This window comes from Nilaparvata lugens, chromosome 2 (assembly GCF_014356525.2).
Source record: "Nilaparvata lugens isolate BPH chromosome 2, ASM1435652v1, whole genome shotgun sequence".
In the NCBI taxonomy this organism is placed as follows: Eukaryota; Metazoa; Arthropoda; class Insecta; order Hemiptera; family Delphacidae; genus Nilaparvata; species Nilaparvata lugens.
In genome coordinates, this window is record NC_052505.1 from 25,395,129 (window position 1) to 25,422,660 (window position 27,532).

Here is a 27,532-nt window from a genome sequence, read left to right on the forward strand (position 1 = left end):
TTGCATCGTTGTCAGATACGCTCATTGGTTCTCCGGGCATAGTTTCTATTAGATGCGAGATGTAATTTAGTGTGATTCTATCACATTTTTCAATGCGTTGAGAATATATTATGGAACCGATGGTCAAGAATAAGAGAGGTACTTCACTTCACACATATAACGAGCATAATATCGTAGATTATACCAATATAAGCTAGAAACAAAATTGTTGACTCATCACAGCTAGCATAGTTAGATACGGCATGATGTATTTTATTATAAAACATAAACCAAATCATTATATTTATTGCATTAACAATATGTTAGGGAAATGATGCTTAAGAGTAAGAGTCATACACCTAGTATAATAATGGATGTGGATTATAAGAATCTACGCTAGAAACAATATGTTGACTAATCACAGTTGCCTAGATCAATCACAGCAAGCGTGACTCAATTTAATCCAGGGTATGGGATGCAATATGAACGCATCCATTGCATTTAGAATCAGGTGCATCCTGAACTGCAAGCAATGCAATTCCAATCAAATTGGCAGAATTCCATATAAATAATACTAGCCCGTACCATTCAACTAATTCTGCTAATTTGATATGAATCTCACAATACACGCTATACCAACCCTATCTCTCAGGCTATTGTGATGCACCGCTAAATGTGAGGCCAAATTGCTCACGCTAAACCACCCCGACACAAAGTGTGATATGCTGCATCATTATGCGCTTGGTATGGAGCGTGCCGTGCCAATCTAGACCACTTCATTATCCAGGTGTAGCTTCACGCTTTTGCATTCCACATGCATGAATCAAACCTGATGAATTGCAATATTATTGTGCAGCGCACACACACTTGCCTTCATCATAGAGCCACAAATTGTAATTGTGTTGCGCACATAAATGCATACATTATATCACGCTAGCATGCAAATATCCATACACACACATTCTAGACTATACTGTAATAGTGTAGTAAAACTCCTTTCAAACTGACAGCATTGAATGAATGGGAAGCATTCTTGTTATTTATGAAGAATACAGACAGTGAATTTCACTGTAGTGGATGTGACTTCTTATAAAGCTGCGCACGCACGCACACGCGTCGTCGGATACAGGGATGAGACCAGGTGACTTGGTAATCGAAAACGTGCTTCAAATTCAAAGCAGACAATTCTCACCTTCCCCAACTTGTAACTGCTGGTGTATTCAATTTGAATTCAAGCTTGGAGCATCTTCTAGTTTTCCACTTCATGTGATTTTTATCAGAATTGTTTCTTGAAAATGGTCGAGTTCATGATATTTGGAAGAAGAATGAAAGAAATGGTGTAGGTTCTTGCAATAATTGTTGATGGATAGCAAGAGTTTGTGATCAATTTGTAATAGCGAGAGTATCCAACTATGAAATCGAATGCGCAATAATACGACAATGTGTATTAACGCAACATTAAAGCAATTTCATTGATCTTTTTCTATTCTTTACAAAAACAGAACTTTGGAAGATGTTTAGATCTCAAAACTGTTTTTATTGCAATCTACACCACAGTCCAAATTTGAAAGTATTGTGTCACATCATTTAGATAATCGATTAACGCTTCAAAACAAACAATATTTTTATTTGAAAAAACTTAGCAGAAAACTTATGAGTATCCGTATGGAGCTAGGGGCAGGAAACTAAAGCAAGGCAGTTATCATGACAATGACCACCAATATGACCAATCACAAGCCAACCAATGAGAGAGTAGCGATTGCGACGTTATGGCGACAGCCGATAGGAGTTTACTTGGTGTAATATAAAATTCAAGCAATCAAAAGCTGAACCAATGCAAAAACAGCAATTCTATGGTGCCAACGGGAGAATTTAACCAATTACCACCCAAACAATAAGATATTAGAAATTCAGTCGTCATGTCAACAGTCAATGAGAGTTGAATTGTGGAGATATTAACCAATCACAAGCTAACCAATAACAGAGTAGTATTTTTGCTGCCATGGCGACTAACATTTGAGGTAAGTGAGAAAATCTAATGAGTCACAAGCTAATCTATGAGAGAGCAGCATCTGAATAGGATTTCAGTAAAATGAATTCTATCAATCACAAGCAAACCAAAGAGAGAGACGGTTATAGCATAACCAATCGCAATAGATCAATAAAATAAACCATTTTTTATAGAATATTATCATAGCCACCTCTAATATACAAGGCCCCGGCCTACAATATTGCAACGTCGCAGTGTAGGCCTAGAATCTAGAGTCTAGAAAAAAGATTAGCTGGTATTTTTAAAAATCTTATTCACCAATCATGTATTAGATTCTAGGCCTAAACTGCGATGTTGCAATATCGTAGGCCGGGGCCTTGTATTAGAGGTGGCTATGATATTATGCTTATATGAGGCTGTTTATCCGGGCTTGGATGCATGTTGTAGCTTGTATGTTTGTTACCGAACACTACCATACTGCTTAGAGTCATTTTTCAAATTTGTTGCATGGGTACACTATTAAAAATACAGTTTCTGTAATGGATAGATTTCTATTTGAAATTTGAAGCTATTGACGAACCAGTCTGGAATAAACATATAAATAAGTTAGTGCAATATCAAGCTTAAAGACTTGACAGTCACGTACGAATATGCGTCAGAATAAGCTGCTAAAATTAAATGCAGACGTTGAAAGAGATTTAAGACAACTACTGGCAAGCAATACTCAAAAGCCTGTCCCTGTCTTGTCTTTCGTTCATTACTTTTGTCTGTCGTCCAAAGTGCGCTAAAACCTGAAGCATGAACCCTGAAGCAGGTCCCACACAACATGCGGTCATTTCTAAAATCAGCATCAGTTCTCAGAAGAAACACTTGAAAGTAACTAGAAAACGCTCAACGACTATTTTTGCAAGACCTTTCTCCCTCTCCTTCCAACACTCGTTACGTTTGTCATCAATAGATCAAGATGAAAACATTGGTGATTATTTCCAGTTCAGTTGACAGAACATAGAGAAGCAGATCTACAGGGAACAAATAAACAATCCAAGCCAGTGAGATAATTATGTTGTTATTGAATTGAAGAATATTCACTGATTATTATGCTTTGCTGGTTAATGAGAGACAAATTTTCTTGATTCATTTCAAACGGTACTATTATTATTATATGAACTGATTATAATCTATGTATTTGTATTCCATGTCTATTCATTCCGATTTATTGATGTCATTATATTATTATCCTTATTCTCACAATATTTCATTTTCCTCAACAGTTTATTTAATAATAATTTTACTTTGCTGAAGTAAGAGTCCGAAGTCACTGGGCGACAAATCTGCAAAAACCGTGGAAATCAATCCGAAAAACTATATTCCACTTGGAATGAACATGGTTTGGGACAGAAAGTGATAAATATATTGACAATCTCACCGATAAACACTTCATTGAATGTGATATTGTACATTTTTTTATGATGCTCTTTTTTTGCTGAGAGTGAGTAGGTAATGGTAATGGTTTATTATAATCTAGAATATTTCTTTTGTAAGTTTTTATTTTGTATTTTGTTTTTATGGGCAATAAAGATGTTTGAAAAAAAATGGTAAGGATGATTGTGGAGTATGATTGAAACTACAGTTCTAAGTGGAATCCTAACCATCAAAGAGTAATTTTGAAAATCATAACTATCAGTTAGTGGAGCTGGCCTCCAGCAATCATCTTTCCGGTAGCACTATTGATAACACATGACCTATTGGGGTCCCTTATCTATACGCAAGAATAGTTACATGTAGAGTATATATAGTATATAGTATATGGAGTATATATAGTATGTAGACCTTGATCTACACGTTCCCTTTTATTCAAACCTTTAAGAAAAGGTTTTAGATACGACTATTTTTCTTCTTCAATTTAAGGTAGCAAAGTAAATAGATGTAACCCTATTATTATCCTCTTTGGTATTGGATATTATGCTAACCACTGAGTCAACCAGTTTTCGATGATCAAGTGAATAGAGCCTTGCACACTGCACTGCGAATCATCATCTCCGTCTGCGGGATGACTGTTAATTATTCAAGCCTTGGCTAAAAAATTGTCCCGCTACTGTCGCCATCCCTGCCAGGGCGACAATACGCAATGGTGTGCTCAAGGATTCATGATGTTGAGGAAATAAATGAGTTCAAATCAATCCTATATGAACAGTTAAACTTTGAATCAATTTCAATTGCAATAAGTTTTTACTCTTCAAGTTCTTAGTAGTCTATATTTATCGTGCTCGGTAACAGAAGTCCACTTGACAGGAAGCGATTGACAGATCACTTGGGATCAGTGCACTCCACTGCTACAGGCTGCAGCACTCAGCCAAATTACATAAATAGACCAATTCAACATGCTGATTGCCAACTGCTGAATTGGTAATGTAACTACTCAATGACTACACTGTAACTCATTGAGAAGTTTTCAAGTGGCCGGTACTTGAAGCCAGTCGGGCAATGTGATATGCCTGTGTCTATCAATTACCGTACATTAATGATGAGTCCATGATATAAATGATAATCATTTGTAGGTACTAAGTAAATTGCCATTTTCAGTTTAGTGAATTTGATTTGCATCAAAGTTATTTGATTCGAATATGCCTAGATCTGAACAGAGAACATAACAATTTTTCATGTACTATTTTATTATGGAGTGATCCGTGGTCTAGTGGATAGAGTGCTTGCGTAGCAGCATAGAGATCCCGGGTTCAAACCCTCTCATTACGAAAAGTTTTTTAACCAGATCACTCCCGTGTTGTCGGATGGGCACGTTAAACTATCGGTTCCCGGCTGAAGTATGACAGTCGTAAGGCCCATTGACGGCTTAAATTATATAAATTCAGGCGGTGGGACCTTCCCGCAAGGGACTCCCCACCAACAAAAGCCATACGAATATACTTTTTACCAACAAAAGCCATACGAATTTACTATTAATAGAATGAAACAATCTAGGTTTACGTTTATATGAGTATATGTTTTCTCTGGTAGTACACGATGAATAGGCAACTTATAAGTCAATCCAGCAATTCACTTTTTATTTTTTCCAAATTAAAATTATTTTACAAAAAACCATGATAGATAAAACATTAAAATACCACAGAGAATGTGTTTCAACATGGATGAATTAGTGCTACTTAACAATATGAATACTGAACAATAAATACAGGTAGGAATAATACAGGTATTATTCTGTTATAATATAATACTCAATATATTATAACATTATTCATTTACTATTAATTTCTTCTTTGTAGTGAATAGAGATATTTGAAATGAGAGATTAATAAAAAAGTTGATTTTTTAGAGTAGGAATTGTTTCCGAAGAAAAAAGACAATTTACTTTCAACTCTCCTATCACAATAATGTACTCAATAACCCGGTTAATAGCTCTGAACTGAAAGGTGATGATATGGATGATTAATTGTTTTGTTTTGCTTTACGATTTGCAAATAAAATATTATCATTCTCTTGGCTGGGACTCGAAAACTGTCTCAGAACCCACAATTAAGATAATCTTTTGCTCTATCAAAGTAATAAATGAGCTAGAGTTGGAAAAATTTCATCCCACCATGTAATTTATAGCATTGTGAGATAATTTTTCAATTTATAATTTGACGATATATGATGGGAGAAAATATTCTCCAAGAATGTTCAAAGAACGTTTGTCACATTGTTTTGTAGCCATAATTATATTCATGTTATTACTTATTAGTCAACCAGAGAGAAAATAATAAAGTACAGTTGTATTGAAAAAGGATACAATCGAATTATTTTCTGTCTGGTCAAACGAACCTTCGAATAGCTTGTCTAAAATATCCAGACTTCTGAAGCCAAACTCATCTTGGTAGGAGTTGAACTTTTTCATTTAAATTACTGTTCACCTGTATCTCAAAACATATTCACGTCAAAAGATTCGACATTTTCAATTGATGAATCAGTTTATACGATTTTATATCCTAAAAATACATGTACAGTTCGTAAAACATCTGAAGAATCTCATATTGAATTCTTCCAGGAAAGAAATAGTTGGAAAAAATGTAATTATCACAGAAAACACCCGACAAATAATCCATAAGCTTCTCTTCATATACTCGTATTGCCAATTCTGGATTTCAAATTCCTCCTGCTATGGAATTGGATCAAGAATGGGACTAGACTATCAAGGGTGCGGGAGAGCAAGAAGAGATAATGCAATCATGGAGGCATTGCAGTACTTTGCCAGATCAATTGAACGACCTTGACCTTGACCTTATTTGGGGCGCCCTTTGCCCTCAAATTCCAGCACTAGCCAACTATCTCATCAGACTGGGGTTTCTCGAAATGGCCAGCACGCGAGCCACACTCGCTACTTCAAACTGTCAGCATTGTTTGAATGGGAAACATTAAGGTGTGCTGAAGAAAATGCTGACAGTATGAAGTGAATCTCACTACAGCTCTGATAATGATCAAAAGAGTTTTACTGCCAATTTCCAACTTTCTAGCTGCTAGTTGGGAAAAACTTGCCGGGAAAGCTACAACGGTAAAACACTACAAAACATGAAACTACGCCAAATTAACATGAGACCACACCATATTAACATGAAACATCATGGAACCAGAACATATTACTTCTTTTAAGAGGTAAATACTGTTGGCATTATTGATATGTATTTTAATTGAATTTGATGTTTTTATATTGAAAATACTGATTAAGGACTAAAGAAAAATGACTAATACAGATTTGTCGTGTAGAATAAAGTAAGCATTTAGGGCGCTTCCTTCTTATATTCATCCATTATATCAGGATAAACAATATAGTATAGAAGTTTCCTCTGATCGAGCATTGGCAAAGAGCGTAAATCTAGTTACACAAACATCGATTTTTATGCCGTTCTTATACATTCTATTAGATTGAACATAGCTTGGCAAACAGGTTATGAGTTCATGTGTTTGCCAAGTACGGTTAATTTGGTCAAAAATCGATGTGTATGTAACTGGCTTAATAGATATGGAATAAAGATATCTACATAATTTTTTCATGTTTGAGTTGATGTTTCAATATATGCAGTACTGTATTGTAGCTATTGCAAAGAGCGATTATACAAAAACGTTTTTCAAAATACTTGTGGAGAGTCCATTTTCAGATGAATTCTGAACACCCTTCAGAAAATAATATAAATACTTTGATGCGGAAAAGACCGTAGGAATACGCTTATATCAAAAGTAGAATAATATTATTGGTTACAGAGAGTTTATTATCAACTATGGGGTTTTATCAAAATTTGTTAGACTGCGTCAAATTTGACTGTACACAAGAGCTAAACAGAAGTATGAACTACAAATAATAGAAGTAGTGGAAGTACCAACTACTACTATTCACTAAGCACTAAGCTATAAGTACTAGCAGTAGCAGCAGTATTATTTCTTCTAAACTACGAACATTCTCTACTACTAGTAGTTATAAAGAGTGCTCCCCTCTCAAACGAATGGCACAGCTCATGGTAAATTCGAGATTCATTCACCATATATTATCCCAAGGAATTGGGTCAAAGATCCCCACAAAGCAAATATTCCCACGAGCTTCGCAGCCTTTATTATGAAGGAAATTCCACACAGGCTGACATCGAGGGAACGAAATAGCTTGCATGGAATAGGCTTCGCAGTACGCAACCAACAATAAAGTAGGTAGTTGGATATAGCCTAGGCATACACCATACAGGGAACAAGCCTCGACGAATAAGGAAAACCTTTTGGCATGTTTTCCTCTTTCTAAAAAAGAAGAATACACTCCCGAGATCTCCAAGATGTAACAACAGGAAAACTGACAACATAATATAACGCGGGAATGGGACTGTATATATTGGAAGATAACATGGTGAAGACTTTCTTACTCTGAATTCAAGACAGGTGGTGTATAAGCCCCAAATTTCCGTGTTCTGTATGGGGAATTTTTTTTGGGTCATTGTAACATTCTATGTTACCACGTTGAAGCTATCGATAATTCTTGGTTTCCAACTCTATCTAGATTCGAACTCGAGACTACAAAAAGATTTTAATCACGGATAGAATTTAAAAAGTTTTGTTCAACCGGGTCTAGTATTTTAGACAAGACGAGGTATTTTCCAGACAATCTAAGACAATAAAGTTTTCTACAATCATTTTCGAACAAGGACCAACGAAAAACGTAAACTTCACTATAAAAACTTCTAAGGAAACCATGAACTACCTGTCATTGCACATCAATACTATATTGGAACAAGATTTACAAATTCAAAATTCAATAATGTTAATTCAAAAATGGATTATTAGATGTAGTGTTCTCAACTTACTACCACTCCAACACAATTAAATGGAACCTGGTTTGTCATGCGATTCTGTTATTATGAAACATTTTCCTTGCGAGGAATTGACCTTTTTCCTTGTGAGAAACGTTCGTATGAATGCAGTAGCAATCTAAAAAATTGCTACTAAAAATTATAGATGTCCCCATACTTGGGGACATAATTCACTTCAAGAGTAAACAATGGACTAGCTTTTTTTGTATTTCCAATCTATAATTGTAATGGAAGCAAAACGGATCTTTGATCTTTTGCTTTCTCATAAATTCTTGTTTTCCAATAAATAAATTAATGTAGTTATCTCAATCTTGATAGAGAATAAACTGGAGATTGAGATGCATGTCTACATACTGAACTTAGAGAACTTTTTTGAAGTTCTTTGAAAAAAATTATATAATATTGTTGTATTGTTGTGTATTAACCAAAATATATTGGATATAGAGGATTTATATTGTCACACAAATTATTCCTATCTCTTCTATTTCTGGGCTACATTATATTAAAATCATCTGTCTCACTACCCACACACAAGGCTGGAACCCACTTAGGCATCACTCTCAGAATAAAATAGTAATTTATTGTATTGATTTCATATCAAGAAAATTTGGAAACTTACAGGTGCGGGTTTCATAAATCAGTACTTTAGAAAACTGTAGAAAAGAAATGATTCTGTCCTAATAAAGGTCTAGAATATCCTACATTTTATTACCACTCTTGAAGCCTTTTAATTTTCCAACTCATTTTAAGAGTAGATTTTAAATCTATCGCTTCTAAATTTGAGAAGCCTACGAGAATCATGATCATCAATGTCTATTTTCTATACAAGTCAATCCATTCAAGTTAACAATATTGTTTGAAACATGTCTATTTTCAACATAGAGTTACAACAATAAAATCTTGAAGACTTTCTCATACTTCACCAATTGTTAAGAATGTTTTGTCTGAGGAAACTTCTCCGAGTAAAACAAGTTCTGCAACAACGCATAGATTGACAATTTTGAAGAAATTGCACAATCATTAGAAAGGAAAAAGTAAATCAGATAAAAACACACATATGTTGTGAAATTCTACACAGTTTTTTATTTAAACTGTACATTTTAAACTATACAGTTTTCTTATTTAATTATGGAACGGTTCTAAAATATTGACAGTGACTCAGTCGAATTTTTTGAAAGAGTAAATCTTGAGTGGTAGGTTATCCTAGTAATAGACTTGAATTTCTTTCAAAATTGAAGTTGTAGTATGGAGCTTTAACAGTGGAATAATACTTGTAGACAAGAGAACTAGTATAAAAATCGTAAAATCCTAGTTTATGACTTCGATTCGAAGTATCCTTGAACTTAGTTTGTTGAGCAATAGAGATTATTTGGAGGTAAAGTGAAGTTTACTTTAGACTGTCAGCATTGTTTGAATAGGAAGCATTCATGTTTTATATCAGGGATGCTGTCAGTTTGGAACTGAATCTCACAATAGGAGAGCCAGACGTTCTCCAGCTATTGGAGGTCTGTTTTAAATAACCTGGCATGTTTATTATGGAAGGTGTGCTAAGCAACATATTATACAGAAACACAGGCGATTCAGTGGAGGCTCAAAGATTGAGAGATTGCCATCTCTAAATATAGAGCAAACTATCTTAATTCACCTGTGGCTTTTAAAGAAAGAGGATGAGATGAGACTGAGAAGATGGAGAAAGAGAATGAGAGAAGAAGAAGGGGGATAGACAGAATAAGAATGAGGAGTAGAAGGATGATGAGAAAAAGAAGATTTTTTTCTATTATTTCCCTGTAGCCTATCCATTTTTCTTTATTAGTTTCTTCTTCAAATTCTAGTTCTTTCTGTTGTTCTTCTTCTTATTTTTTCCTCTTCCTCTTATATTTCTTCTATTACTTCATCTCCTTTACCTATTCTCTATGCTCTCATGTCTTCAAGATCAATGTCAAAGAAGATAACGATAAAGGAAGCATATGAAAATAGAGAAGATCGATTCAGGAAATGGACATAGAAGAGGAAATTGGTAAGATAAGATAGAAACAGGGGAAGCAGTGGATAACAACATTGAAAACGAAAAGAAGGCAAGTGAATGAGAATTTGATAAAATATGAAGAAGAAAACTTAACCCAGGAGGGGAGTGGAACATACAGAAGAGATGGAAGAAAAGAGAAAAAGAGCAGTAAGAAGAGGAGATCGTAGATCAAGAATAAGAGGAGGGGACGAAAATCAAGAAGAAGTAGAAGTAGATTGTGGAGGGGGAGGAGGAGGTGGAGGAGAATGAGGAGGAGGAGTAGAGGAGGAGGAGGAGGAGGAGGAGGAAGAGGAGGAGTAGGAGAATGTGGAGGATGAGGAGGAGGATTGATTGATTGATTATTTATCAAGAATAAGAGGAGGGGAAGAAAATCAAGAAGAAGTAGAAGTAGATTGTGGAGGGTGAGGAGGAGGTGGAGGAGAATGAGGAGGAGGAGGAGTAGGAGTAGGAGGAGGAAGAGGAGGAGTAGGAGAATGTGGTGGTTGAAGAGGAGGATTGATTGATTGATTATTTATCAAGAATAAGAGGAGGGGAAGAAAATCAAGAAGAAGTAGAAGTAGATTGTGGAGGGAGAGGAGAAGGTGAAGGAGGAGGAGGAGGAGGAGGAGGAGGAGGAGGAGGTGGATGAGAAGAAGGAGGAGAAGATGGAAGAGGTAAAAGAGAGGGTGGTTCTCTAGTGGAAGATCACTGACCGCCTTATAGCTTAAATAGCAACTACTTCACATCTTTCAGCTATTTCACTATTTTTCAATTAAATAACTCTTGAAACTTCAAATCTGTTTCTTCAGATGAATGATAAAAGGCTATTCAACTTCAAACAGACAGATAGAAGATCAGTCGAGTGTTCAGGGTAAAAATCTCATCTACATTTTTTCCTTCTCAATGATTATGAATGGATCATGATTATTTATAGCCTCGAGAATAGACTTCAAGTTTATTGAAGTTGGTGAATTTCGATTTCTTGAATGGATTTCAACAGTTTTATTCCATAGCTCAAAGAGTGAGATAGCTGCTATTAGACCTTGACATTGAAATAAAATAAGGTGAAGTACAAGCGTTTATCTTTCTGTCAGAAGTGATAGCGGTAAAAGCTATCAAACCAAATGGAAAATTAGAATCAACTCGATATCATGCTCTCAATAAACGTCGGTAGTGATGATAAAATCGTTAGATATATGAGTTTACCTTACTACGTATTATATCCATTCTACAAATGTGTCTAAAATTGATTTCCAATTCATGTAGTACTTCATAGAAAAATTAAAATTCTGTTCACCTGGCATGAGACTTGGATAATGACCATGCAACTTAAAACTCAAGTCAATTGAAATCTTGTAAGTAGGTCTATTATTAGGTTCATTGAAGAAACTAATTGATAATTTATTAATTTATTATTCCATTGAATCATCTACACAAATCATGATCCCACCATCCACCCACAATATACCGTACTAGCCGCAATGTAGAGAAAATTAAATATTGATATTTTCCTTTTCTATCCCCACAAATACGACTTGAAAATGTTTACCCAATCGTTCAACGATGACTTAAAAAGTAGAGTTTTTCACCACGTATTAAACCATTGAAATAATAAATTATAGCCTTCCTATCCAATCAAATTCCATTTTCTTTCTGCTACAAAGTGACAATAATTGTGTTTATTGTGTAATGTATTATGGCACCTTCTTGGTATTCTGTTCATTGTAATTCTCTTGATTGGGGAGCAATTTTTGGGATTTTACCTTGTGCTCCCATATTTTTGTAGACAAATGATTAATACAAAAGCTTTTCTTATAAAACAAATATTCTTTATTAGTCATATCATGACCATTTCTCCTCCTCCCCCTCACACACAGATAAAGGGGATGGATGTAGATGTAAGTCTTGTAGGGGGATTCCGAAAATTTTGTATTGTGTTTGATAATCGTTTAAACATGATTTTGTAGATATAAACTTCAATTCAAATTTGAAATTTGAATTTTAAAATAACTATAAATCAAATCAAAACTATGATGTGGGTCCACATGAATCCACCTGTAATACACAGCTCCTTTGAAACTATCATAAATTGGAAGAAGAGACAAATATCAAGAACAAAGAGATAAAAATAGATGAAATAAAGAGCCTCAGTCTAGTCGACCAAGAATTAATCATTCAAATGACGAATTCATCAACAAAAAATCTGGTGTGGTACACTCACACAACTTTCCTTGCTCATATTCGAAACTACGATCAGACTTTTGTATATGTGTATATATAATTGTTTTCAGAGTACTTTTTCCTTTGTGTAAATTGTGAAATTCAATGATTTTTTAGTCGTCATTTTTTTAAAGTCGTCAAAACAGCTGTTCTACAGATGAAATATCTCGACTATGTGTTCTTTTTATGAACTGCTCTACCTACCTACCTACAAAGTCCATTTCTCAAGGATGGGGTGGACCCCCCATTAGTTTCCCAGAAAGGAGTCTCATGCCAGTTAATAGAGCTGATAAATAACTATACAGAGTATGAATTTGAAAAAAATCGGTCAAGTTATTTTGAAAAAATCGTGAAAAACATGGTTTTTTAGTAATTATCCGCCATTTTTCTCAAGAATATTACGGAGCTCCTGCAATTTTCCAAGGAAAAAACTCATGTCATTTGATAGGACTTATGAATAGCTACCCATGGCTTGAATTTGAAGAAAATCGTTAGAGCCGTTTTCGAGAAAACCGTGAAAAACCTGGTTTTTGGTCATTATCCGCCATTTTTCTCAAGAATATTACGGAGCTCCTGAAATTTTCCCAGAAATGAAACTTATGCCAGTTGATAGGGCTTAAAAATAGCTATCCATGGTATGAATTTGAAGAAAATCGTTGGAGCCGTTTTCGAGAAAACCGTGAAAAACATGGTTTTTTAGTCATTTTCCGCCATTTTTCTCAAGAATATTACGGAGCTCATGGAATTTTCCCAGAAATGAGACTCATGCCAGTTGATAGTGCTTATGATCAATCTATCCATGGTATGAATTTGAAGTAAATCGTTAGAGCAGTTTTCGAGAAAACGGTGAAAAACATGGATTTTTAGTCATTATCCGCCATTTTTCTCAAGAATATTACGGAGCTCCTGAAATTTTCCCAGAAATGAAACTCATGCCAGTTGATAGGGCTTAAAAATAGCTATCCATGGTATGAATTTGAAGAAAATCGTTGGAGCCGTTTTCGAGAAAACCGTGAAAAACATGGTTTTTTAGTCATTTTCCGCCATTTTTCTCAAGAATATTACGTAGCTCCTGAAATTTTCCCAGAAATGAGACTTATGCTAGTTTATAGGGCTTATAAATAGCTATTCATGATATAAATTTGAAGAAAATCGTTAGAGCCATTTTCGAGAAAAACGTGAAAAACATGGTTTTTTAGTAATTATCCGCCATTTTTTCCGCCATCTTGAATTGAATTTTATTGAATTTCTTATTGTCGGGTCCTCATGGTATAGGGACCTTAAGTTTAAAATTTCAAGTCGATCGGTTAATTAGGAATGGAGTTATCGTGTTCACAGACATACACACACACACATACACACACACACATACACACATACACACACACAGACCAATACCCAAAAATCATGTTTTTGGACTCAGGGGACCTTGAAACGTATAGAAAACTTGAAATTGGGGTACCTTAATTTTTTTTGGAAAGCAATACTTTCCTTACCTATGGTAGTAGGGCAAGGAAAGTAAAATAAGAATCCACCTGTAATACCCTCCAATTTCATACTAATACAAAAACTACTATCGAGGACAAAGCGAATAAAACAAAGAGCCTCTGTCTAGTTGTTCGATGAGGGTCGTCATTGAAGGGCGCCCTTAGCATTGCAAGGGATCTTCGCAAAGGTCGTCCTCGTTCAAAAAGACAGTACAGAAAGGGTCACGAGCAAGTGCACGCACGCTCGTGTGCTTGCGGACACTCGCTAGTGGCATTCACTTACAACTGGCAGCGATCCTTATAAACTATTTCACATATATTTGGGAGTCCCTACAATGTGCAAAACCATTTTAGCTTAGTAAAATCAAAGAGAATAATAACACCTACATCCTATTATATTTGTTCAAGACCTGAATTGTTTTAAAGTACATCAAATAGCTGCACGGGTTATTTCAGTAGCTGGTTTTATTATCAAAATGATTAATGTACTGGTTTTGTAGAAATTATTATCTCATCCTCCTTGAGAATTATATCTGTTTGCTGCGTATTGATGCAAATATATAGAAATACAAAACAGTATAGAAATCGAAGAGATTCAAGTTTTACGCAATTTTCATAACAGGATAACATAATGTTACCATAGAGTAAAGAAAACTATATTATTATTTATGTCATCTCTGATGTTACCCACCAATCAGAATTGAACATAGTTACGGTATCATTGTGCTTATAACATGATACAAAATAAATATACATCCTAATAATATTCTAGAACTATGAATCATTGAGAAAAATTTATCTGGATCATGATTATTATACGAAAAAATGTCATTAGAGTATTAACATCATCTAATGGTTGCATAGCAGGAAGACGTTCATTACACGAAATTGAATCTACACTTCACAGAGATGTGAAACGTGAGGTCCCCCCTGGGGCTAAAAAATTATAGATAAACATCTGGTGAACTGAGTGAGAGAACACAGAGAGAAGACAGAAGACGATGGACGATGAAGAGAAGGAGTGAGAGAGATGAGTGATGATGAAGAGATGATCTCTGAGCAAGCAGTTGATGAATAACAAACAAGAGGCCGCATACAAACATTGAATTGAATAGGATGGAGCTCTGAAGCTCCACTACAACACACACAAACAGTTGCGTAACTAATTCATGAATTATTATCTATTCAGTTTTGTGTAATTCCATCCCAGCGTTTCACATAATGATTGACACATCACCATCATCCTAACACAACATAGATCGTAGAGTATATTTTTCGAAAAAAATTATGAAGCCAATAAACTACGATCTATCTTTATGTGCAGAACAAACTAGTTTGTAAAATGCCGTCTAAATGTCAGCATTGGTCAAATGGGAAGTATTGTTGTTATTTACAAGAAATGCTGACAAAGTGAAGTGAATCTCAATGATCAGCTATTGAACACGTTTTTACATCTCATTGATATGCGGTCCACTTGAATTATACTAGTAATAATCAGCATCCTTATCGTTATTGAAGTAACGTTGTATGTGTTTGTCCTTGAGAATATTTTGTAAAAATATCAAAGTGTTATAACCGACGCGCCAATGCAATTATTGTGAAATTATTCAGGTATGAGAAAAGGCTTGGTAGGGCTTGGCTATAAGTACTTTGAAAACATTGGTGAAACATGGATGAGAAAAATTCGGGTTCGTTGCATAATGAATTATTGTTCTCGGTGATTATGGATTCAAAAAATTTTACAGCTCTGAATAGAGTGTAAACATTCCTGCATTACGAATAGAGTGAAATTGGCACCAAGTTTCACACTGCATTATATTATAGTATGAGTGTTACATTGTCATTCCTTTTCATTCTTCAAAATGTACGTATGATTCAAATTTTCTGTCACATCGTCAGTGTTGTCATTTATCAGTAAGAAACCTCAAGATGAAATATGTACCGTTTATTACAAAATAAAAAGGGTACTGGATAACTTCTATTATGTTTCAATAATTTCAGTAGCCCTATAGCCTAATATAACTTAGAAGTGAATACTTACCAATAAAATAGATAATCTCAATACGATATAGTTTAGCCTAATGTAAAATGTTTTATCTTATAGACATTATAATATTCTGAATAAGAAGCAGCAATATCATTACGGATTATAACCAAATTTTTACTTAATAACAGAATACTTCTAATGAAAGTCAGGCGCGCTCACGAAACATCTTAGGCGGATGCATACCGGAGAAACGCGTTTCGTGAAAAAAGTTTCTGGAAACGAAACGAAAGTTGCTTGTAATCGACTGATAAGATTAAGGCAGGGAACGTCTTTTTTGTATGCATGCTCGAGTGAAACGGATTGCATGAAACAAGTTTCATGAAGGAGGGCTTCACGAAATGCGTTTCTCCGGTGTGCATCCCGCCTTAATCTCGACATTTTTGGCGGGAAAACTTTATCGCTAAATAGATTTTTCGTAAAAAAGTTAGTGGAAATCTCATTTTCTTGCTTAAGTCCCCAAATGCCTTGTACGTCTCCTCTTATTGGAATGTTAAATATTTTAATACCTAAACAAAAAATCTGCCAGTGTTTTTAGCAGCTAATATCCATTCACATTTCTGTACATCTATAGCTACTTTATACTGAGTGATAATAATTTCTGTAGCTCATGTCACATTATTGAAAAAGTGTAGCCATATACACTCCTATAATGTACATATTTGTAGGATTTATTTTGGCTGGTTACTCTTTTCCTAGCTCACATTTTATCCATTAAATCAAAATTTTCGTAAATCTTTTTTCCCTATGAGACTATCATGGAGTATATAGATGTGAATTTTCCAATCCTTCTCGAACTGCGAAGTTTCAAGTAGGTAACATCAACAAGCATAATATATTATCATTCCAAGACTTCAAATGACATTGCTGATGACTGCTTGTTCGTAGAAAAATCACAAGCGACAAGCTACCTTTTTCCTGGTTGATAACACACTCTCTCTCTATATCTCTGCCACAAGAGCAACAGAGACCACGATAACAACATAACCTCTCTACCACTCTGACATTGGGGGATGTAAACAGATCGATATCTATGCTGCAGACAGCATTCTACTGCAACAATAATACGTGTACGGACACGTTTCACACTACAAATGAATGAGTTTGTTAAATGAAACATGCGTGAGATAAGAATAAGACACAGAGTAGTTACTGATAATAAGCTACACATGAAAAAAACAGTAGCATACCGGTCGAAGTGTGTGTGTTATCAGTTGATGATTATTGAGAAGGTTTGTTGGAGTCGAGCTTAGTAATTATTATTGTGAGAAGAGTTTGAAGTGGACAGTTCACGAGTAACATTCTAATACACAAACAACAAACACTGATAAACGAACGGTTCTACAAAACGAAGACGAACAGTCAACAGTAGGTCTATAATCACTAGAACTTCTGAATGAAGACTGAGACAGTAGTAGTAGGAGTAGATCGCACGCAGTCAGCTCTCCCATACGCGCGTGCACATGCCGAAAACGTAACGTAACGACCTTGTACATCCACCGTTAAAACAGTGGGGACGCAATTATGTTTCTCTAAAAAACCGACCGGAAAACTAACAAACAAACGCAGGGATGCGGTGTTGAAGGATATCACGTTGTGCACTGAACTCCTGTCCCTGTCCTGTCATCGCAGGGCCACCCTCGCTTCTTATCGTATACTATCACGATACCAACGTGACGACTCGAAATATCCCCGCGGTGGCGGGAGCGCGCTACGAGACTGTTTGTAAAATCAATAGAAATTCATTAACCTTGTTGCTGGGGTCCAGTTGTTGAGAGTGAGAGTGCACTGTAGACCCCCTCCCCACCAAAGCAACAGCAACAGCTGACTGCAAGATTGCGGCTAGTTGGAAAGGAAACATTGAAGTGGAAAATTTTTCGTGAAATATGGAAAACCGTCTCTGATTCTTTGGAGAAATAATTTTGAAGAATTGTAGTTGTTTTTTGTAAAATTAATTATTAATACAGATACAGTACATACATAATACATGAAAACTGAGATTATTCAGTCATGACTTATGAGGAGACATGAAGAATGACTTCAAAAACAATTTGTGCAATATGTATTTTTTTTACAAAATGGACTACATAAATGACACAGTAATATTGTTCTGTCATATCATGTTTGGTTTTCCATCATTTATGAAAAATGTGATGAAGAGATTGTTGGCTTATGAGATGATCAGAATGTCTTAAGATGTCTTAAGTGATTTTGTATAGACTAATGGTACAACAAGAGAAAACTTATGAGGAGGATTTACAGATGTGAGTTTTGTAGAATTGAAGGTTTTGTCTAAAAGTTTGTAGGTTTGTAGAATTGATGAACATGATGCATCAATTTAAAGAACTTGATGAGCAGATTCTTAACTTATGTGATGATATGAATATTCTGTTGTATATCCATACTTTTTCACTGTTAAAATTAAACTTGAATTTAAAAAAACATTTTTGAAGTGAAAATACACTTACTTTTGTAGTGACGATCGTTTCGACCTGTTGTTGGTCATCATCAGACTGGTCCATCATCAGACGGTCATCATCAGTCTGATGATGACCAACAACAGGTCGAAATGATCGTCACTACAAAAGTAAGTGTATTTTCACTTCAAAAATGTTTTTTTTAAATTCAAGTTTGATATGAATATCTTAAACAATGATCTATGAGATCCGGAATAGTCATTTTGTAGATTTGTTGCTGTTCTTTTATGATTGATATTATATAAATTTGAATAGAACTTCATAATACTACAATTATGAAATAGCTCAGAAGAAAAGAGCCAGGTACACACTTATCATGCAGCTTTCCTTTCAGACTCATGTTCGATTCTGCTGTGGGGTGAAGTGGAGGTGATGGAAAGGGTCATTATTTATGAAAGAAAGAACAGTCAGTGACTGGTGAGGCTTGTCACATTCAAATCCGTTGTCTACTTCGCTGTAATACAGTCGTTTGCCTAAATATGATCGGAAAGCCGCATGAAAACTGTGTCCTAAGCATTAATATTTGATAAGACCCAGTCGGACGAGTCTTGGGTTCGACTCCCAACAAGCACATGGCTACTTGATCATTCTTTCATCTCATTTCATTAGTGTAGCACAACGCATAGGTGGGATGTCAACATAATAGCAGTTCTAAACAGCTCTGATAGAATTGTTGTTATTTATTAAAGATATTTCACCATTTTTATATTTATATTGATAAACTTTTTAAAGCTTATGATATTCACTGTAAATGTTATACTTCATTCCTTACTTTTATGCCCTCTACCTGCCTATTACATGGGAAACCATTATAATTGTTTTTGTATTTTATTTTAAATTTATTTTTAATTGTGATTTTTTTCTATTTCAATTTTTTCTATGTATTGTGTTGAATTAAATAAAATTATTGATTGATTAAAGACAATATTCTGCTTGGTTCTATTTTTCTATTGTTATAGTGATCGAATAAAAGCTGTATTATTTTTATTGTGATTTTTATATTTTCATTAATTTCTTCTATGTATATTGTGTTGAATTGAATAAAATTATTGATTGATTGAAAGACGATATTCTGTTTGATTCTATTCTTCTATGGTTATAGTGAACAAATAAAAACTGTATGTCTGCGGTACTATAAAGATTAGATAAATCGTCGAATTCACTTTATAGAAAAATACTTATTTATTCATTTTCCAATATAGGTACAGTAGGACCGTCTTCAACTTGATGTCACAAAAAATTTCTATCATTTCTGAGGAAATCCATTTTTGCAAGTCACCACATTAAAAAATAATGTGATTTACTGAATCATGGATAATCGTAACAATAAAATCGAGTGACCTGGCTGGCCATGTCTGGTGTCAAAGTTTTCAGGTAGCACCTGATCAATTTCAGGGCCTCTGACATGACCTAACGACTGCTTTTAGGCAGCCAGGACTGATTTCATTCTCAACCTGGCTGACATATTCATATTCTAATAAAGGTATTCGACGCTAAAAAAATTATTCTGCTGAAGTTATGATGTGAAGTTACATTGTGTGTGTGTTATAATGTGGGATATAATACAAAACTGGAAATTGAAACAAATAGGAGGACCAAATTCTCACAAAGAGCGCTTAGCAGTATATTTTTCAATATCTTCATGGAAATAACGTACTACTTTAAACATATAGGCTAACTACGATTTTTGATTTAACCAAACAAAAAAATATTGTTCATTGAATTGGCAACCCCTTCTCATCAACTAATGATGTAACACATTTTAAAAACAATAACTCATCAATTATCATCATCCTCCCAGTTAACCGTAGGTACACGCCTGCAATTTATGAGTGCATTATGTACCTTAGGAAAAACAGTTTTCAAGTGAGCCTACTTTGAAAAATTTCGAAACATTTTGACTGGCACTGGAAATCTGATTATCATCCCGCCCTTTAAATCAACCAAGGACAACGCACAAGTGATATGCATGATTGCATTACTTTTACTTAATTTCTGTGTAACATTATGTCTCACATAATCGTTCGTCAGAAAATATGTAGTTATTCATGATATTAAACATTGGAAGATAAACTTAACATAATAATAAATAATTTTTTTAAATATCAACTTACAAGTTCTCTGGTTTATGAGCAAAGAGAAATCATTCGCACAGTGTCTCAAATATTTCACCTTTGTGCATGTTTTCTCTCCAAATTTGATCCTTTCTTACATACTGTATAGTTATGTTCCATAATAGTTTTATCCTATAAGTTACTGAACATAAAAAATTATACTGATTATCAAAATATGATCCTGTGTGATTTTGAATTTTGGAGATGGAAACTAGGCCTACAGGAATTTGACGCAAAATTGAATATGTAGAAGCCAATCGTGCTGCCAACCTAAAAACACAATATTATGTGATTTTATTGTAATAACGCTGTGTTTGGAGAAAATAAAATAGCAGGAAGCATAATATTCATAAGAAGGAATAATCTCTCATTTCATTTTTGAAACAAATCGATTTTATCAGTTGAATGTGTTACAAAAATTAAAAAGGTAATGACACCGATTTCATTTCCCGCCTTCTAATTTCATTTCAAACAGCTGTTCGACTTCAATACTGTACTGACTTTCTTTCGGTGATGTTTTGAATTTGCAGTCCCATCTCTGTTATATTACTCAAAAACGTTTAAAAACTCGTTATTTTTTGAAAAATGCTGTAATATATTTTACTAAAAATTTATGGTCACTGTTCACCACGTAGTTCTAAATAATTGAAGTTTTCTTTTGTAAACAATGCTTTCTTACTTCATAACCTATAACCACATGCATAACCTTACTTAGCTTTATTTTTGTTTAGGTACTAAATTTTATATTTAAATATAATTCCTATCAAAGATATACCATGGATCAAGGTATGTAAACATTTGTAGTTTTTTATTATGATTCATTCATTTTGAATGTTTTGTCCGATTCTATATATGAAAAGAATACCGCTGTGTTTGTTATTGTTGTCAATGACCAATGTTGTGTGCTTAGTTTGACAACATTTTTTTGTTTCTTTTCTATTTTATTACTCTCAACTCTAGTACTCAACAATCATGATTATTCATCAGGAATCAATCATTGAAATATATACGTTGTTCCGTTTCAGAACCAGGACCAAACCATTTAGCTTTTTTGAAAAAGCATTTTGGCCATTCGCAATTTAGACCAATGCAATGGAAGATCATCAATGCCATTCTCAAGGTAAGCTCCTAGACTTATCCTAATATATTTTTTTATATTCTACAATTATCTAAAATGCATTGCATAAACTACTTGGTAATAAATAAAAAAAGAGTATTCATCAACAGAAGAATAAGCTATGTTGTAGATGTAGATTGCAGACAAAAGGTTCATCTCTCTCAACTAATAAGTTACTATCAAACAACCAAAAGAAGAACCTTTGCTGTAAATATAAGGCGTATTTCTATAATTTTTTTTAATAATTTACGGATCAAAACTTAACCATCAGTTTTTCAAAATAGACAGCATAAGGCAATGCTTATAATTTTGCTCACCAAATATTCAGTTTAGATTTCTCATTATTCACGTAAATATCAAGTTGTATCAGTATGCACTGAGAAAAAATAATAAGAAAATTGATTAAATTTGACTTTTAATATTTTTTTTAACATAAGTCCCAGGACCATCTTGTGGAAAGAGTTTGAAAGACACACCACAACATTTACTAGTTTACTGATTTTAGTTTTGATCAATCTTGTAGAGAAGCTTTCGTGACTGTGCTTTGCATCTATAACTAGGTACTTTTGCAAACATATTATAAGGGAAAGTTTACAAGAAACTTACAGGTTCACCAATTAATACAGTACTAGAGGCAAGGGAAATGTGTGTGTTGTTTCACATAGGTCAAAACTTTTGAGAATAAATTATGTTACCGGTAACCATCTGCAATGAAAGTTTAAATAGCGATTTTTTCAAAATGGATGTTCTCTCATTTTTGGTAAAAGGGACATTTTACGGTGTTGACGATTTTTTTGATAATGAAACTTTATAATATCAGAAAACTCACCAATTATACTATTTTTATATATGATTGATGTAGGTAGTGGCCAACTGTATAGCATACATGTTTGATGTTTTTTATATTTTAATGATTGTTGGCTTAGGAGAACGCTATTTTATTCTATTCAGGAATATTTCCTGGACGACTTGGTAGGCCTTTTTCAATCCATGCTGATCTCGATAGTCGTAATGAGAAAATTAATCAGTTGTAACTCTTGACGCACCTCTTCCGATCTTGCAGGTATTGGTGAAGAGAAATGTAGCCTAATTCAGATAATACGATACACTATTTGTTACAATTAACTCGTGCAACAATGTGTAAATTAAGAATTTGATTTGATCGATTTACAATATTATATAAACTTCATACTTTAAATAAAATTTCAACATCCATTTTTCCTATAAATTTCTAGATTTTTTGTTTGTTATACTGTATTGTAATTGCAGGGAGATCATGATCAATGCGTTGTGATGGCTACTGGACACGGAAAGAGTTTATGTTATCAATATCCTGCCGTCTATTTAAATGCTATAACACTTGTTATCTCACCATTGATATCATTGATGCAGGACCAAGTGCTATCGCTCACGGTTTTCTGCAAATCTTTGGATTTCACTGATGACTGTCGCCACTCCCAGGTCGCGGTGGAGATCAGAGTTCCTGATGTACCAAGGAGCGTCTACACAACTTCTGAGTACTTTGTTCTGGAAGCGCTGGATGATGTCGATATTGGATGGTCGGGTGCAGCCCCAGAGTTGAATTCCGTAGGTCCACACCGGCTTGAGAATCTGCTTGTAGAGAAGCAATTTGTTATAATTTGACAACTTTGATGTCCTCCCAAGTAGCCAGTACATTTTATGGAATTTTATGCCAAGTTGTTCTCTTTTCTTCTTCACATGCTCCTTCCATCTAAGCTTGGCATCCAGCGTCATGCCTAGATACTTTGCAGTGTTGGAGTAGGGTACAATATTCCCATTGAGTGTTAAGGGGATATATTGAACTCTTCTGTTTGTAAAGTTGACTTGAACTGATTTTGCTTCATTCAATTTTATAAGCCAGTGTTTTGTCCAAACATTTATTCTGTTGACTGCCACCTGCAATTTCTCTGTAGAAACTTCAACAGTTTCACCAACTGATAAAACTGCTGTGTCATCAGCAAATGTTGCTACTGTTACGTTTTCGGGTTGAGGTATATCAGATGTGTATAGGAGGTACAAGAGGGGACCCAGTACACTTCCTTGAGGAACTCCAGCCCTGATTTCTCTGAGAGATGAAAAAGCATCATCTTGTTTTATCCTGAAATAACGGTCTTGAAGATATGATTTCAGTATCAGACTGTATTCTGTTGGTAAGAACTGGTTCATTTTGTAGCACAATCCTGAATGCCATACTTTGTCGAAAGCCTGTGCTACATCAAGGAAATTGCAGAGCAAACTTTCTTTTCCTCCAATGTATTTTCAATAATATTTGTTATTCTGTGCACCTGATCTATTGTACTATGTTTATCTCGAAATCCGAATTGATGGGTTGGTATTAATCCATTATCATCCAGATAAGGCTTTAATCTTTTCAGTAGAAGTTTCTCAAATAATTTTGATATTACTGGCAGTAGTGAAATTGGCCTATACGAGGTTACATCATGTGGTGGCTTTCCAGGTTTTGGTATCATGATGACATCGGCTACCTTCCAGAAACTTGGCACATATTTCAATCGGAATGAAGCGTTGAAGAGATGGCATAGCTTCACAATTGCTTTTCTTGGGAGCTCCTGTAGAATCTCTCCAGTTATTAAGTCGAAACCTGGCGTTTTCTTTCTGCTCAAATTTTTAATCTCATATTCTACCTCCCTTGGCGATGTTGGAGTGATAACTCCTGCTCCAAGATGATGAGGATTCTCATCTATAATTGTTTCCTCATGAGGTGAGAAAACCTTTTCCAGATGATCAGCAAACAAATCGGCTTTCTCTTTATTGCTCCTTGCCCAGCAATCTTGATTCTTCCTTATCGGTGTAACTTGTTCAAGAGGTCTCTTCAGTTTCCTGGTTGATCTCCATAATGAAAAATTTGTAGTAGACTCATTGGTTAACTCTTCTAAGTATTTATTGATATCATGTTGTTTTACATCCTGTATCATCTTTCTCAGTTCATTAGTAATTCTATTAAGTTCTGTTTTAATTCTTGGATTTCTTGTTGATTGCCATGATCTTCTTGTTCTTCTTCTTTTTTCTATCAACTCTCTTACCGCTACAGGATAGCAATTACCTTTGAAAATCCTGCTTTGAAGTAGTGGTGTATTTTCCCAGGCACATTGTTGGATATTGATTACAAACTCCTGGACTTCAGTTTCTAGTTCATCTATAGTTTGCAGAGATGTGTTCAAGTCTATTCTAGAGTCTATCATATTTTTAAAAGTTTCTAAATCTGTGTACCTGTTGATGAGTCTAGGTGGCATTTCTTTTTTAACAGCTGCACTGTGCATTGTCAAAACTATTGGCGAATGGTCAGAGTTGAGATCAAATTTTTCTTCAACTTCAACACAGTTTGGTGAAATATTTTTTGTGATGAAAAATCTATCAGGTCTGGAATTTTTGTTTTGTCTGTTGGCCAGTAAGTTGGTTTCCTTGTTGAGTGAACATCGCAGTGGTATTCATTAACAGCCAGTAATAGCTCCTTTCCTTTAGTTGTGGTCAGTCGGGACCCCCATTGTGTATTCTTTGAATTGAAGTCTCCTCCTATGATAAATTTCCCTGTGAAGTTGCTTAGGAAATCAATATATTCTATCTTCTTCAAATTAAATCGTGGTGGACAGTAGACGGCTCCAATTGTGATCGTACCAGATGGTCTACCGATAAGTTTGACTTTGATTGAAATCGACTGGAACTCCTGCAATTCTATCTTCTTGAACTCGTGATGGTTTAGCTCTTCTCTTACAATAACCGCACTTCCGCCTCTAGCGCTGTTGTTGGGATGTATGGCATGGTACGTTTTGTACCCTCTAATTTTAAAGTAGGATTCTTTGGTGAAATGAGTTTCGGAAATGAGACAGGCATCTATTTTATGCTCAATTAGAATTGCTAATAGATCATCTTTGTGCTGTAGTAATCCATTAGCATTCCAAGTCATAATTTTGAATCTATTTTCCATGCTTCTTGTGAATGACTTCTGGAACTGAAATATTTTCCAGTTTTTCTAACCTACTTAAAATTGATTTATTGAGGCCTTCTTGCACAACTAGTTTCTCAAGAATCAATTTAAGTTGAGTTGTAATGCTCAGTTCCAAATCTTTACTCAAGTTGTAATCTTGAAGACTTGACTTTTCGTTACTGTTGATAGGTACTTTATTTTTCAGCTTATCAGCATAACTCTGGTTCTCCTTAACTCTACTGTCATTTATTACAGCTCTCTGTGGCACAATAGGATCGTTTCTTTTGTTGACTGACGAAATAGATTTTATTGCTTTTTTCTTATTTCGAAGTGCCTGCAACTCTTGTGCTACAACACATCCTCTATAATTAGCAGGGTGCTCCATCCCACAATTGTAGCATTTAGGCTTAACTTCTTTACTCTTAGTACAGTTGATAGTGATGTGGGGACCAGCGCATTTCACGCACCTAGGCTCCTTCTGGCAGTATTTTTTCGTGTGTCCCCAGGTTGACAATTTTTACATTGCGGTAGAAATTTCGATTTTTTCAGGGGGACTACTTCAACCTTCATACCCATAATTACACATATTTCATAAATTCTATTTATGCTCTCTGTGTTTTCAAAAGTTAACATGAATATTGGGAGTGGTTCTTTTGTTTTCCATTTAAGAATGTTTACCACGTCCAATATTTTAAATCCTTTTTCCTGAAGTTCCTCTTTTATTTCCTGTGGATTGCAAGTGCTGTGCAACTTCTTCACTATTACTCTAATGGGTCTCGTTTGCTTGTTTTCAAACGAAGACCAATTCATTTTTTTGTCATTCAGCAATGATGTAGCTAGTCTATAATTATCCTCAGATTCAACGTTGAGTTTTAAGCTACCATTATTCAATAGTGTGATCTTATAAGAGTCTTTTATTTTTTCATTCAAAATCTTATACACTACTTGATAGTCTTGGATGTTGTAGAGTATTATTGGAGGAGGTCTCTTAACTTGTTTGATACTAGGAGTTTTTTTTGGTTCAGCATTCTCTTTTAGTTCAGTTTCTCTACGTGAACTCACTTTCTGCTCATTGGATGATTGTGTTGGAGGTGAGTCAGATTGTTCTCTCTTCCTCTTTCTTTGCTTTTGACGAATCCATTCTGTTTCAGTAGACAATTCTTCTTCATCGGTTTGATAATTGTCCGTATTTTTTTCTTCATTATTAGATTTAGACTCTAACGCTGATAATCTAGTTTGAAGCTGTTCAAGTTGAATTTTAAGTTCAGAACTTATTTTTTCTGATTGCTGGAATTTTGTATTAGCTTCGTTCCAAGCTTTAAATAAAAATTTTTCGCATTCTGATTGAATTTTATCAGTTCGAACCTTGTAGGAGACAGGTTTATTTTCTTCAGTTATAGTAATAATAGTTGTATTATCGTCACCGTTCATAGTTACGATAGTTCAGTTCTCACAATAGAATTACCGATTCAGCACTCACCGAAGCAGCAATATCCAAACTCGGCTACAGTCATAGTTGCTGCCAACGCGCGCGCGCACGCACACACACACTCACTCACAATTCGGCAATGCCGTTTTCACTGACACAACAGTTTGATGGTATACTTTTAGAATAATTACATGAATTTCACAAAACACGTCCACTCGCTTCGGCTTCCGAAAGCTGACTGAATTGTATTATAATAAAATTATTTAGGCCTATAGAAGTTTGAATTTTGTTTCAAACTTTCAAAATCAACACTTTGCAATTGTTTTATCTTGGCTGGAGTATAAGTAGCACAAACCTCATCA

At 34.7% G+C, this 27,532-nt stretch overlaps 2 protein-coding genes across 2 annotated transcripts in view; one reads left to right on the plus strand and one right to left on the minus strand.

Annotated features, from left to right (window-relative positions):
• LOC111044999 overlaps positions 1–17,701 on the minus strand; it is a 187,012-nt gene extending 169,311 nt beyond the window's left edge. Inside the window, 1 exon segment of the mRNA XM_039420886.1 lies at positions 17,257–17,701. The gene's annotated coding sequence lies outside the window, so the exon portion shown is untranslated.
• A 3,459-nt stretch (positions 17,702–21,160) lies between these two features.
• The window catches only part of LOC111045012 (Werner syndrome ATP-dependent helicase homolog), a 32,773-nt gene continuing 26,401 nt past the window's right edge, over positions 21,161–27,532 (plus strand). The window contains exons 1-3 of the mRNA XM_039420026.1: positions 21,161–21,443; positions 21,683–21,777; positions 23,044–23,187. Coding sequence (XP_039275960.1) covers positions 21,434–21,443; positions 21,683–21,777; positions 23,044–23,187 — 249 coding nt within the window. The 5' untranslated portion in view covers positions 21,161–21,433. The remainder of the gene's footprint in view (positions 21,444–21,682; positions 21,778–23,043; positions 23,188–27,532) is intronic.